Consider the following 14,870-nt stretch of genomic DNA (forward strand, 5'->3'; position numbering starts at 1 on the left):
TATTCAACGTATTCTTCATCCGTAATGCAAATTTAGGTACAAAGAGTGACAAATCACAGGAATCTGAAGGAGAAGTGGTTTTCACAATTTACTCTCAAAATAAGTGCTTGTTCTTGAACCAGGTAATATGTTGTGACTGGGAGGGGATATGTGACTTTGAGAAGGTCAGTTGGATTCCTGGCCCCTAGAGCTGCAGGCACAGATGAATTCAGCTCAAGCAGCAGCATGTAGGTAATAAGCACAGAGTCCTACTTGCCATCCACCCTTCTCCAGATGCAAATCTATAATTGCACATGCAGCCCCATTTGATTAAGCCTACAGCAGTAACATCAACAGTGACTAAAGAATATAACATCTGGATGGTCTGGTAATAAAAGTACATTTTGTCCAGCTTTGACAAGATCTAACAACACGGAATACAACAGCCATAGACTTATGAAGGTCTCTTGTGTCAGCCCAGGAAACTTCAGCTAAAGTAATTTCAAACTTCAGTTAATAGATGATGCACAATCCCAAGCAGTACCACTTAATATCCAAAAGATTTAGAAAATGCCAACTTGAGTAATCCTTATACATTGCAATTTGGTGTTTCCTTTTTGATGCTTAAGCTGAGGCAATGAGAGAAAATGAACATCTTTTTCAAAAAAGCATTGCTCCTCAGCCCTCTTTTGTCAGAGAGTTGACCAAACAATCTCCCCCTTAGATTACTGGGGAATAATCTACTTGACAACCTCTTCTATAATTTCACTGCTTTTGGTATTAGGAGAGAAAGTGAAATCTACATATCTGAGAACAACTCCTGTTGGGTGCATCTTACCACTGTCCTTTTCCTTTCAGTACACATTACAGTCACTTCCCCTATGAAAAAAACCACTAATGAATACAGTAGCAAAAGGATATCCTCACAACAATTTTACCCAACCAAAAGAAAGTGATAAATCATCCTGTTCCTAAGACACAATTCTAACAAGATTTAGAACACAATAGAAAATAAATAATTTACAACTTAACTTGGACTTACCCGTGGACTGGCTATGCACAGGAAGGACGGCAGCTCAGTCACCTGGCAGCACCGTACACATGAGGTAGCTGATCTCCTTCGATGTATGACATGATCTGAATAGCCAGTAACTGCTTTACAGTGGCTACTGAACACAAGGTTCTGAAAACACAATTAAAATTAAGAAGTTACTATGTCTATAAAGAAAAATTCCTCTTAAATCTTGTCACCACCCATGAGAAAAACAAAGGACATTTACCAAATATTTCTCTTTGAAAAAGGAAACTCTACACATCTGCTGCAGTGACAATGTACAGGATCTCTGTGTAATTATCAGAACATTCAAATCCTGAAATGGTTGAAATCAGAATAGCTCATATCAATACCTGCCTTTATGCCCAGTTGGAGCCAGAAACAAGTTTTTCCTTCTTTGAACCTTTTGGCCTTAGCTTTTATAATGAAGGAAGTATGGGAATATTCTAATAGGTCAGACCCTCAAGCCATTTTGTAGCTACTCCTTTATGTATTCTGAAGCATAGGTAAAATGAAATTTGGCAGAGAAAAAACTTACGACTCAAGACTCTAAATGAGACTGAACTTGTATCTTTGGACTTTCATCTTCTCCAGCCTTTTCTTCCTTTCCTGTGCAAAATGGCTCTGAATTTTATCCTGAAGACTTTCAGGGTGCTAGCATGGTTACTCACACACTTACACCCATGTCTAAAACCTGGAATTTGCCACAAGTGTATCAATGTCCTTTTGATACAGAAAAATAACTGACTCAAAAGTGGGGGCACTGAGATGACACTGCAGTTTAAAGAAAGGAGAGCTCTTTGAAGATGGTCAACTCTGTGCAGAAAAATAACAGAAAACTAAATTTTCTTTGCTTGCATCAGTTATTATATTTCCTTTTTTATTGTAAATATCTGCATCAAACAATGAAATAAACTGCTTATACACTAAGCCATTTTTGCTATTTAGTTTTTATTCTGACTCTTCTATATTCATAGAGACCAACTGTTACATATTGTCATGTATAATTGTTTCCTATAGTATGCAGAGCATTATTCTGTATACTACAGGAAACAAGAAACAAAAAAAGAGACATTAAGAGGTATACCTCTCACTGCCATAGGATCATAGGATGTGCCCTCCTGGCAATTCTAGCAGTTCACTTAAGTAAAACGTAAACAGTATCTAAAGCTTTGGCATTGTTCTGCCCCAGTTCCTAATGCACCAAAATTAATTGCATGCTACTTTTATTTTACATAGCCTCCCAATTTTGTAAAATCTCAGTGTTTAATGTTCTAAACATCAGGGTACATGATAGAAGCAGACACCTTGTATATCATGTCATACACTGGATATACGCATTCCTATGTATGTCAAAAAATGCTAGAAAACATCCACAGCAGTAGTCCACTATGGATCACGCATCCTGGGCCCTTTCTGTTTCCAGATGTAGATGCACTGGGCAAGATGCAGATGGCTAGCACATATTATTTGGAAGCTGCTGACAAGGGAGAAAAATAGTCTTACTGTACATACGTGCTAGCACCACCCAAGAAATACAATCAGTCAATGCCAGCATGCAAGTGGGTCTTTCAGCTGCTACCAGTGTGACTTGTGGTCTGGAGCTGGCATAAAGAAAGTTCATACTCTCTGACTGAACATCTGCTCCTCTACATAAAAGGTGAGAGCAGAAAGAGCTGACAAAAGCCTTTCATTGACACTCAGCAGGACTAAAAAGCACAGGTCAAAGCTTGGGCCACAGTGGATAACGCGAAGTGATCCCAAAAACAGGCTCTTACTCAACTGGCAATTCTTGATCTGTAATGCTAGCTTAAGCAACAACCGCTTCACATGTTCACTCCTGTCCCCACAAAGCCCCTTCTTGTTGGCCTAGCTGTCTGTACTCATTAAAATGCTGATCAAGATGAAAACAAACCCTCCACTCCAACTTAGTTTTGTGATCTGTTTCACCACCTGGTAAAACAGGCCGTGTGCTGAAACAGCAGTGTGGGCAGTGCAAGGCTGGGAGTACATACATGGCTGTGGACAACAGATGTGAATGCTGGCTTACTCATCGGAGGACCAGAAACGGTGGCAACAAAGCACCAGCACTGCTGCCGAAAAGGGGGAGTCCCTTCCCACGACACAGTTGTGGCTCTTCTTGTGCTAGTTTTATCACCCGTCACACCCCTCCACAAGCGTGTTTAGCTACACATCTCATCAGAGAGCAAATTCAACAGATATGAAAATAGAAAGTTTTCTGCGGTCAGCTCATGCAGGGATGTGACAGTGCAAGCCCACATCAGTGGAGGCAGGATTCAGCAGCTGGGAATAATGAAAGGACAGCAAGGGTCAGAGAGGAAGAGTGACTTCTCTCAGCAACAGCAGGCTACTAGATGGACTCAGAACAACTGCTTTAGCTCAGAGCCCCTGTCTTCCCCGCCCCTGGCCCAGACACTGGGGGTACAGATGATTTTACAATGAGGAATGAGCATTGCATGCAGTCACAAGAGGTTTCCAGTAAGTCTTACGACAGCAAGCATTGGCATACTGATTGCAGCCTGGTCGTCAGAGGGGTTTATTAACTTTATTTCCTGGAAAGTGAGAGTACAAGAAGTGGACAGCGAGGAAGCTAACAAACTGTAATTCCAAACCTATGCAAGTTTGTTACTTAATTCTCTTTTGGAAGCCAATATCGAAGAGCTATCGAAGAGCTATCGAAGATGGCTTTAGCCCAATTAGAAGCAGCCAGGAAGAAACATAAAGGAAAACTTCCAAGAAGGTATCCAAAATAAGAGAAAAATATTATTTTTGTATACACACAGTATTAGAAGTAGGTCTTGTACATGGACATTAATCTCGTTATCAGCACCATGCTTCCTGTATACAAATTTTGAGCAGCTCACATGAGAAACATCCCCCTCTGAATTCCCTGACATATGCAGACATTAAGTATTCATGAACAGAGCAGACACCAGATATAACAGGGACAGCGGAAACCAGCTTCCCCAGTCACATACATGGAAAAGACTGGGTAAGGTTACAGACCCGAACACAGCCACAGCTCTGAAATGGACCATATACCCTAGTACAACAAAGCCAAGAGCCGAAGAGGAGGACTGGTAAAAAATAAGAATGTACACATCTACTGCAACCATGCAATCCAAAGTAAGTGCTGAAAGAGGCTTTCCTATATTGCAAACAGAGCTGCACATAAATACGGGTGATTGCTACCAGCATCTTAAGCTCATTAACACTCCTAATGTTTTTATAGAAAGAAAATTAGGAAAGCAAAGGAGAGAAGGGTTCATCTCAACAGAGCAGATTTTATATTAATTCAAATCAACGTATACAAATTAATACATATGTTGTGGAGGTGCGGAGTAAGGAGAATGAACAGACCTCACGCTGCAAGGGATTTCTGTGTTTACATGAAGAAACTAATACTATCTTTAGACAGATGTTGCCTCAATTTCAGAAAGATCCGTTAAAAATAAATGTGTTTTTTTGTCTACTGACTTATTTTCATAGTTTGTCTCTTATATCGGAAATGCTGATCTGAGCAGTTAAGAAAAGCCTTTCCAGATTTATACCATTTCCTTTTTCCTCTGTTTCTCCCCCTCCTCACTCCCTACATGTTACTACCTTATGAAGCCCTAGAGGAAGCCTCGGGGAATTTTACATTGAAAGTTTCTCGAATTTGGGCTAAGACAAAAAAAGTGAGTTCATTTTCACTAATGATGATGTGTGTTGCTAAAAGACAGGCCTGTAAAGGGCAGTTTGTTTTTCAGCTCTCCCTGTGGTTTTGAGCTTTTTTTTTTTTTTAAGATGTTCTATATGTAAGATGTGCAAACAAAATTCTGCAAACATAGCTTATTTTAAAGTGACTTTAGGTGGTAATTCATCTAACATGCAGGTTAGAAGAAAACAGTTCTAAAGAATCTGTCATAACTGTAGGGCTAAACTTCCTTGAGATTTACTGGGATTATCACAAATGTGCTGTATTGCAAACACTGATGAACTTTGCTTCTCAGCTTGATGTTTTCTATGTAAAAGGTACTAGTTACACCAGTCACCGGTTACACACAATCACAGCACTTGGACCCCCTGAGACACAAGTAATGACTTCCTCAAAGAACAAAAACTATTTGGAGAAAGCAAATTATATGTTTAAGTCTTGCCAGGTTGTGGTACAGGTGGGTCTGTAGCCTATCCAAATGCTTTGCATTTCATTGTTAATATTAAAACCTACATGTGCATAATCCACATCTCATATTTAATATCTATAATGATAACTCACCTTCTGTTCTTTAAGAAAATATAATGACTTTCATTTTAATATTTATACACACTAACCCAAAGGCTATGTAAAAATCTAGATTGTCTTTCTACATATGTAAAAATGAATGCTACCTTCTGTAAGCGCATACAACTTCCGATATCATCTTCTACTCCTTTTCTGTTAGGCTGCATCATTTATGACACCACCCAAGTTTTTCTTAACCATACCAACGAGAGGACAGAGCTACAGTATAGTTTCAGAGATAAGCATTACACACAGTATACAAACAGATGAATGTAATCTTAAAAAAAACTAACTGAAAGTAAATCCATATAGCGTAGACATTTTAGCAAGCTAGACATGGGAACACAGAATATTTAAACACCAGCACAGCTAGAGTTAACTGGCATACACACTCAGTTGGCTTGCTCTTTGTCTGATAACTAGGAGGACTCATTTTGTTGGCTTTGCTGTTAACGCTGCAAAACATGACACCAAGCCCAAGGTTGGTTTCCTACTGCTTATGCGTCTTCAATTTCAACTTCCTCTACACGCTATTCAATTGAATTCTGGCTATCTCCTTTCCCCTTCCACACTCATGAAGAGAAGCAATATTCCCTAGGGAAATTTGGCACGATCTCACTGTTTCAGAAAAGATTTTTGTACTGCATATCTGCTAACTGCCCTAAGATGCTTTCCTGACTCTGTGCTAGCACTTTTGTGAACTTATTTCCCAGTGAAACGAATCAATGGAGCTATAACCTAACTCAGGAAATCAGCAGCAATTTAGTCATAAAAAGACAAAACCTTCACACACATCCCAGGCAAAAGATTAGAGAAAATGACCTTGCATTACACAGTAAGATGAACACATTTAGAGTCTACTAGACAGCAGCAGAAGCAAATTTCAGAGTAGAAAGACACCATTGATAACGCTTGTCCACCAACTCTAAAACACTGCTAGGCTGAAGTCTCTGCTTTCCCCAGTTGCTGCAACAATGTATTGAATTTGAGAAGAAAAGAGTTGGTTTCAGTCAGAAAACAAGCACCTTACATGTAGAAAAAAATTACAAAACTCTTAAGTTTACAGGTAGAATCTATCCCTGACAAATCATGAGTCTAGTTCTGTTGCTCCAGTAATATTTTTAAGACTCCTAATTCAACTGATTTATTCTTTATAGCAAGTTTTGAAATGTATCACCACATGGGAGGAAGATAGCAGTCAAACTATTTTTCTGTTCAGCACTCTGAACTTCATTAACTATATCTAATAAAGCAGATAATAAAAGACATCCTGTTTCCAAGTTTGTTTTCCTCTGTTTTATAAGGATAGAAAGCTTTTCATAACTTCTCACTCATAAGGATTTGCTACCGTCTCTACATGACAGAAATTTTGCTTACCTGCAGCAAAGTGCAGCTGTGCAAGTTAGGGAAAGACAGCGGGAAATTTACATCAAGCAAGAAATCCCTGCTCCTCAGACAACGTGACCCCTGCTGTTTCTCCCCTTCGGTCTCCATCCAGGACCGCACGTGATGGAGCCTGTAGGATGCTTTCAGAGACAGGAAAAGAGCTAACCATCTGAAACAAAACACAGTAGATACATTTATTCGCTGCTTTCTGAAAGAAAGGCTTGAGTATATTTACAACATAACTCTATTTGACACAAACGTTTTTTCAGAATTTCAGGCTTACAGTGTCCTAACTTAAAGGAAATAATTTTTGCTAGACATCTTCCAATTATATTACTCTTATTTTCATTCCTTTCTAAGGTGGCTTAACTGAATCTAAATGATTAAATCAGAATACATTTTGAAGCACTTCATTTAAAAGGGTCAAGCCTGAGTTAGCCACTACTACTTAAAATTGCACTCTGACTTCTCTGTAAATTGCTCCATATATAAATTATTCATAACAACCTTCATAATGAATGCGGAATTTATCATAAAGATCATTCAGATAGATCAAGAGAAATTTCTATTATGTTACTGAAACACAGACAAGAAACAGTAGTCCAAAATAACCACAACAACAAAAGAATATTACACTTACAAAGCCCTGAGCAAAGCACCTTTATTTATTAATAAAGACTTGCTTTTATCTCAAATTTCTTAGTCACTATCTAACTTCAGTCAGAGTACTGTCCATTGCAGAGTACACTATAGACCACCTCCCTTTCCAAGATAATAACAGTTCATGGTGCTAAAAAATCCATTAGCCTAAGCCTGCGCCTTGGAATTCCATTCCATATTAAAAACAGGACACGTGGAAACTAGACGATATGACTCGGAGCTGAAGAACAACTATAACAGCACAGGCTTATTCCACGTGTGTTAAAACATACACTCAAACGCAATTGGTAAGGATTGCGATAAACTGGCCTTCAAAAGTCTGGATTTTGTGCTTGATAATGCCAGCAACCTACAGTGTGATCTTAAGCAAACTCTTCTGTTGCCCTTTGACCGTCTTGTGTATTTACAATGTCAAATCTTTGTAACAGAGGCATAAAAACTGCCTTGCATAATGGTGCCCTATACCTGAAGGAACACTCTAGAAGTTGCTATAATATTAGATAATGATAGACAAATTATAATATTAGGAGGCATAGAAAATGCAGGTTTACAGAGAGATGCCTCTAACATCACCTGTACTTTTCCTATAATTACTAAAAGAGGAAAGAAAAAAAGTTATCCTCACCTGGCTAAATGTCCCTGATTCATGAGGTTTGCCATTTCTGCTGGAGAGACATCAATAAACCGGAGGAAAGAAAAACAGCTTTCTTCATTGATGCCTATGTCACAGAAATACTGAAGTTAGGCCAACACATTTCACAGACACTCATAGCTCAAAACAATAAGTTTACTTCATCCATTCAAGATACACATTCTCTGACATATGACAAATCTAGGTGAATAAATAGGAGATCCTAATTTAACCTAGATCTTTTAGAAATACTGAAAATTTAATCTGAATTGCTGTTGTCTGACTCCAAGTTCTAGTTCATTTTCCAGTCTGGCAAGAGAGGGGCATTTACCAAGAAAGACAAATATGTTCTAGGCCAGAAAACCATGCAGCCAGTCAGGACATCGATTTCGGCTACTAAGAATCAATAGGCAGCATGCACGTTTGCGAATCCAAACACGTATCTGCCAGACGGCTGACCAGAACATGCATACCTCAGGATGCCTGCCAAACATGCTCCCTCTCACCCAGCCAGTCAGTCAAATGGGTTGGAAGGAGATGTAGGAATTGGTAGGGGAATGTGAGTATGGGCATAAGGATGCAACAGATATGGTGAGGATGATGGATACACTGCAGTGAAGGGTGGGGAGCAGAAGAGATACGTTCCACTGTTAATGAAGAAAGCCTCTCAGGCCCACCCATGTGTACTCCATATCCCAAATACCATTGATATCTTTTTATTTTTTAACTTTTACACAAAACTTATATTCCCAAAATTATTTTCCTTTTATGGTATCCCAAAAAGGGTCCCCAAGAAAAAGCCTATTATGAATACCAAAACAAACAGAAACCAGAATAATCAGCAAGACATACGGAAGTTAGAGAGTTACAGAAAAGTGCAGACTCCTGTAGCTGCATCTGGCTCTTCCTACTTGAAAAGGGTTTTGCATAGCTGAACAGGTCCATGCTAGCAGATTTCAGCACAGTAATGCAGCCAGTATCTCTTCTTGCCTTTTTCTCCCAAAGTTTCTCCCACCCCAGCAGCTGAGCAATCTAGTTAGCTCTTTTTAGCAAAAAAAATTCAGTCATCTACAATAATAAATTGTGTTTGTCAATATAGCAGCTTATGTGGGTTTTTTTGCTCATTGATTAGATCCTGGGTCACTTGCATCTCATCTACTTTTTACTTGACAGAGAAGCGGGCAGTTTAACATACAATACAGAATGTACTGAAATGAATCCAAGATTTCTCTGAATTGAATCTGTGAAAAATTTACATTAAGATTAAAAAGGCAGCATTAATCCCTTGAAGCAAGTTAAAACAAGACAGGAGGAATGAACAAGAGACTGCAGTAGGATTAAGCAGTGACTAAATAACAAGATGTCCACAGATTATTCTTCTAGCTGCTTCCATCCTTTCCTCATTGAGCAAATGAAATATATGTACAAGTACAAATGCTAAGAGAATTCTAACAAGTTCTAATCAGATTATCTCAGAAGACTAAATGATCCGGCCTCTCAGTCCTTACCCCTGAATAAGACATATTACAACATCACATGCAAGTGTGCAGCGCAACTTGCTTCCCAGGACTGTAAACCTACCCTTCCTATGGAAGAGAGACTGCTGGATGTGATCTGGTGCAAATGGCGAAAGTAAAACCCGTAACCACCTGAAAATGAAAGCAAGAAACCCAAACAAAATCACTAAGAAGGTGTTAACACATACAATGTTCAATCACACAATCAGCAGAAAATGCAGAGTAACCATTCAGTTCTTCGTTGTAAGTATTTCAGCACCTTGGATATCTGGAATTGCATGGCAGTAAGAGAAGAGCATCATCAGTCCACATGCACTACTGTTAATTTGACACCGAGACACACCATTGTTCTGGAATTGCATTTTACGCTGTAGAACAGCTAGTCTCATCTTCAAATGTGGCATTCTCATCTCTGCCCTGAGCATTTCTCATAACTGAATGCAAACAAAATTAATCAAGAATTGCCACAGTTGGCGCAAACAGCAAACTGCACTCTGGCAGCTTCTCTTCATCCAAGGTAAGCATTAAAAGCTGTCGAGGCACTAGTAGATGCTCACGATATATCATGTCACAACAGACAGATAGTGATAGCTTCCTTAGACATGAAAACTCACTGAAGGGAAACCAGTTTTGTTTTGTTTTAAGAATTCTTTTAAAGCTTAATTCTATTACACATCATCAGCAACAACTCTAAATTCCTTTTCCTGACTTTCTTATTCCATCAAAGGGATATTTGATGATCACGATTCCACCAAGAAAGAGCATCAGATATCAGATGCTTAACAGCTGAATGAATGAAAGAAAACTAGGAATGCATTGCTTGGCCAATGTCATTTAAGTACATCAGGTAAGGAAGTTAATTAGCACTTACAACGCTGAAGTAAGTCTAAGTAATAATACTAAATATGCTAAGCTGGAGAGAAAATGGAGTAGGCTTGCCTGTCCCGTGAGTGGTTAAAGACCCTGATCTGTCCATGACGGTAGATGAACTTTGAAATCTGGTATGGCTTTAGGGAGATGTGAAATGGAGACCAAGTTTCTTGTCGCTCAAACAGCTCTGGGTGATTACACACCTATAAGAAAGAGAGCATGTCAAACACTGGGAGGAATTAATTTAGTCCAATGCAGCACTTACATCCCAAATCAACTACGACTATTGATCACTAAAACTTTAATATTGATTAGTATGTCACAGTTATTTTAGTATATCTACTCAAATTTGAATACTGCATCATATCTTTTCCTATTCCCATAACAGCTATTCCTTCTTCTTCCCAAGTAAATTATTTCCTTCAATAACCAATTTGGAACCAAATCAGTTAGCAGATGCATGCACCATTTGGCTAAAGCTCTTCTACCCCAACATCATGCAACACTGCATCAGAAACACAACTGCACTGCATGTAAACTTGCTTGCCTATGCCAGAATTTTTTTTATATGGTGTTTTCTAGAAGCCATATTTTAGTTCTGTGCTTATGAATGATTATATTTTTTTTAAATTATTATTTAAAATAGCCTTACCTTCCTGAACTGCATGACTAGATTCATGAGACTACTAGTGGTGGTCTGTGCTTGCTGAGTAGTGCCCATCGAGGACTGCAGGAGGTCATCAATAGAGATTTTGTTCTTCAGAGCTTGGTATAACAGCTTCTGTCGACTTGTCTGCTGGCAGTACATAAGAATTTCAATCTGCAAAATAGCAATGAAGATTTAGCCTTTTCTATCCCTGAAATGGAGGATGACCACATCAGCAGACACAAAACAAAGAGAAACGTATCTTAAGGAAAACATAACTTTCTCAAAAAATACATATATAGGCAGTCACATTTGTATCTGTATTTCAGGATCCAACCTGGGAAGGACTTAACCGACACATGTGTTTTGGAAGGCTTAAGTAATGATGCCGGAGACAGACCTTTAAAAGTATGTGAGCACAACTAAGTAAACAGATAGATTCTTAAGAAGCTCTGAAAACATCACATCTGCAGCTGATCAGCTTAAAATCTGACCTCAGTTCTACTATCCTACTGTTACAATGCTAGCCATTTAGAGCCGTCTTTTTAAGTGTCAGGAGCCCATGATAACAACAGGTCCATCACATAACAACAGTGTCTGTGGGAAGTTCTAGTTTTGAAATTAATAAGCACATCAGAACAAAGTAGATTTCTTTTAGCCAGTGGTCCCAAAACCTGGGGACATGTTGACTACAAGATCATCCAGTATTGCTAACATCCACATGAAATTAAGAGACTAACAAGAGAGAAGAGTATGATGTTGCCACTATGCATTTCTTGCTCTTTAGGAGCAAGCAAAAAAAATCCTAAATCCATGCCAAATCCTTCACAAAGGCAATTGGAGATGTTTATCACCCAATCGTTGTATCAATCTCCTTCAATTAGTGGTATTTCTGTCACTATCACTAATCACTAATATCTTAATCAGGCTTAAAGATTTTTTATTTGTAACTGTTAACAAAATGTTTTCCCTAGAATAAAAGTTTATTAATTAGGGGTTCTTCAGTTACATTCACAGCTAATGAGATTGCTGGGACATGGTGCCAGAAACTGAAGGTCTGTGAAAGGTCTACAATCAAATTTCAGATATGCAGATTGACAAACGAGTTTGCAAAAACCAGATTAGAGAACAGAGCTATGACAATAAATTTGAAATACTCATTTTTCTCACCTTATCTGACAGCTCATTTTCCACATCCTTCTTGATTCTTCTCAACATGAAAGGCTTCAGGATCATGTGCAAGCGGGATAGCTGGTCTGAAATACAGGGAATGGGAAGAAGGAACAATTACGTCATGAAAGAAGAAAACTATATGGTGTTCTACTACCAGTTAAGTCCCTTACTGCTCAGCCATTTTCCCCCATATGAGTTCCTACAGCACAGAGTTGGCATTTCTCTGTTGATTTTTCTTTTTTTAAATGAGTGCCGAGCTACACTGTTTAACTTATGAATCTAAAGATCTGCTTCAAAGAATGAACTTCTAAAGCATTTTGTGTGTGCTATATTCCTCTGGGCTGAAATTTATCACTCACTATTAGTGAAGAAGAAAGTTTCAGATGAGACATTGCTAATTCATGAAAAGAGATCATTACAGTTTTAAGTCTTGCCTCCCAAAATTATAGCATCACAAAAACAGGGCATACTGCACTGACAGACAACTGCAGTCTTTACGATAACCTATAAAAACAAAGTTCTGAGTATCTGAGAACTCTTAAAGCCTTCACTTTTGTGACAAGTTCCAGCTGTGCTGTGCTCTACTCCAATTACAAATCAGCTATTTTACCTAGCTAGACTTTTTTTACATAATTATCCCCCAAAATTTACTGTGAAGATTTTTTTTTTTAAAAAGAATTTTTATGCTTTTCTTCTGGAGCTTGAAAGGTGTTTAGTGCTTTGTGTTGTAATTTTTATGTCTAGAGCTTGTAATACACTCAGGAGATCTCCAAGATTATGTGCTTTATAGAAACTTATAAATATTTAAAATATTTGTTCTCCTGTGTTTGGGAAGGAGGAGGGCTGGAGACAAGTAGCAAACCAATGTTTTCACTACAGGTTTTTCTATTCACTACACATGCTACATTACAGTCAGAAACACAAACTTTGACATAAACTATGGACAACAATCCATAACATTCCAATCCCATTATGCACCCGCTGCTTTAGATGACATTTCTCATACAAAAAATGAGAGACAGAGTTTATCCATTAGTAGTTGGAAAAGGCAACAGATTTTTAATACAAAAACTACTGCAGTTACACACTGCACTCACTCTCATCAATGGCAGATTTGTTCTCTGCATGGCTCTCTATATCCTTAGAAAACCACTCATTGAACTCTTCATGGGAATCAAACAGCGTTGGCATGATAAAATGCAGCAGGGCCCACAGCTAAAAGGAGAGGAGAAAACAGTAGATCAGCAAAAGTCACCCTACTGTGGACAAGGTAATTGGGGATCCCAAACCCTTGCAGCTCTTTATGAGCAAAATCACTACAGGATCATGAGGCATGGCAAAATTAAACAAAAACCCAGCCACACCCTCTTCCCCCCACCCCCCATCAAATGTCAGATATATCCACTTAACAAAACACCATTAGAATGCAGTGAGAAACACAGCATAATGATTTCAACCAACAGAAGGAAAAGCCACAAGAATTAGATTTCATGCTGTGATCTAGGTATTACTAACCAACAGGTATCTTCAGTTTTATTTTTATTTGAATGCATGGCACATTTCCAAATTTTCCCCTCCCAGAGCTGATTCCGTGTTTGTTTGCCAGTGGTTTACTACAAGCATGATCCCACAACCACACAAATACAACAGGTTTCTCAACTGTTCACGTATATTTAGTATATATTCTTGTTATAAACAAAAGTCCACTCTTGTGAGCTCCTGAATACCTCAGCCATCGTGTTCTGGATTGGGGTCCCAGTCAACAACAATCTATTTCGACACTGGAACTGTAGTAGGATCTTCCAACGAACACTGATGAATAAAATTAAGAAAAATAATTAAACCTGTTTTTTGTAGAAGGATATGAAACATAAGGTGTTTTAAGACCAACTGCTTCCAGTGACCTTCCCAAATGATTTTTGGAGGTCACCGGGTAAAACTGTCACTGCTACTCCCCAGTCTTTCGAAAGACAATTACAGGAAGAAGTAGCCTTTTACAAATTACAAAGAAACGTGCATAATTTATTTTATTTTTCTAAGTATCTTTTTACTCATTTTAATATAAATGCTTGGATACTAGTAAACTCTCATCATCAGAATAATTAACTTCCCAGAAGAAACAGTTATTATGAATCAGAATGTCATGTATTTTTCAGACTTTACAACACTAAGTGTATGGGCCACTGTGGCAGGAGTGCTGAGCTATACATTACAATACTCTTAGAGGGGCAGTTCCCAAAGAATGCTGAAGAGACAGACTTCGGTCAGAATGAGTCTGCATCTAAAGCAGTCTTCAACTTACTCTGTACAGTGGCAACTTGGGCAAAGGTTATGGGAAAGCAATTATAGAAGTAAAGACGGACAAATCTATTACTTGAAAACAACCAGAAAACTTTCTGGCACAAAGTCTTATGACAAAGATTGCGCTTTATTGCAGCCAACAGTATTCACAGGGTTCTGACCTTCATTTGTGTCTGGAAGTGCCACTGAAGAAGGAATGAAAATAATGCATTTAATGGAGCCAATATAAGCAATACACACTAAAGACTACAGACTGTTCACTAGGCAGAATTCTGTGAGTAGTCAGGAAAAAAGCTGAACGGCATTTCACGCTGTTCTGTTTAACTGTCCTGTACTCCATCTAAGTTTCTACTCCACAATTACTTTTT

General features: G+C 38.5%; 1 protein-coding gene across 2 annotated transcripts in view; it reads right to left on the reverse strand.

Moving 5' to 3' along the window:
• Positions 1-14,870, reverse strand: part of INO80 (INO80 complex ATPase subunit) — a 68,624-nt gene that overhangs the window by 27,927 nt on the left and 25,827 nt on the right. For both annotated transcript variants that reach the window (XM_075502726.1, XM_075502728.1), the window contains exons 17-25: positions 13,929-14,013; positions 13,299-13,416; positions 12,199-12,284; positions 11,035-11,202; positions 10,452-10,585; positions 9,577-9,644; positions 7,990-8,083; positions 6,696-6,873; positions 1,022-1,162 (exon numbers count right to left, since the gene is read on the reverse strand). In XM_075502726.1, coding sequence (XP_075358841.1) covers positions 1,022-1,162; positions 6,696-6,873; positions 7,990-8,083; positions 9,577-9,644; positions 10,452-10,585; positions 11,035-11,202; positions 12,199-12,284; positions 13,299-13,416; positions 13,929-14,013 — 1,072 coding nt within the window. The remainder of the gene's footprint in view (positions 1-1,021; positions 1,163-6,695; positions 6,874-7,989; positions 8,084-9,576; positions 9,645-10,451; positions 10,586-11,034; positions 11,203-12,198; positions 12,285-13,298; positions 13,417-13,928; positions 14,014-14,870) is intronic.

Source organism: Mycteria americana, chromosome 5, assembly GCF_035582795.1.
Source record: "Mycteria americana isolate JAX WOST 10 ecotype Jacksonville Zoo and Gardens chromosome 5, USCA_MyAme_1.0, whole genome shotgun sequence".
NCBI lineage: Eukaryota > Metazoa > Chordata > Aves > Ciconiiformes > Ciconiidae > Mycteria > Mycteria americana.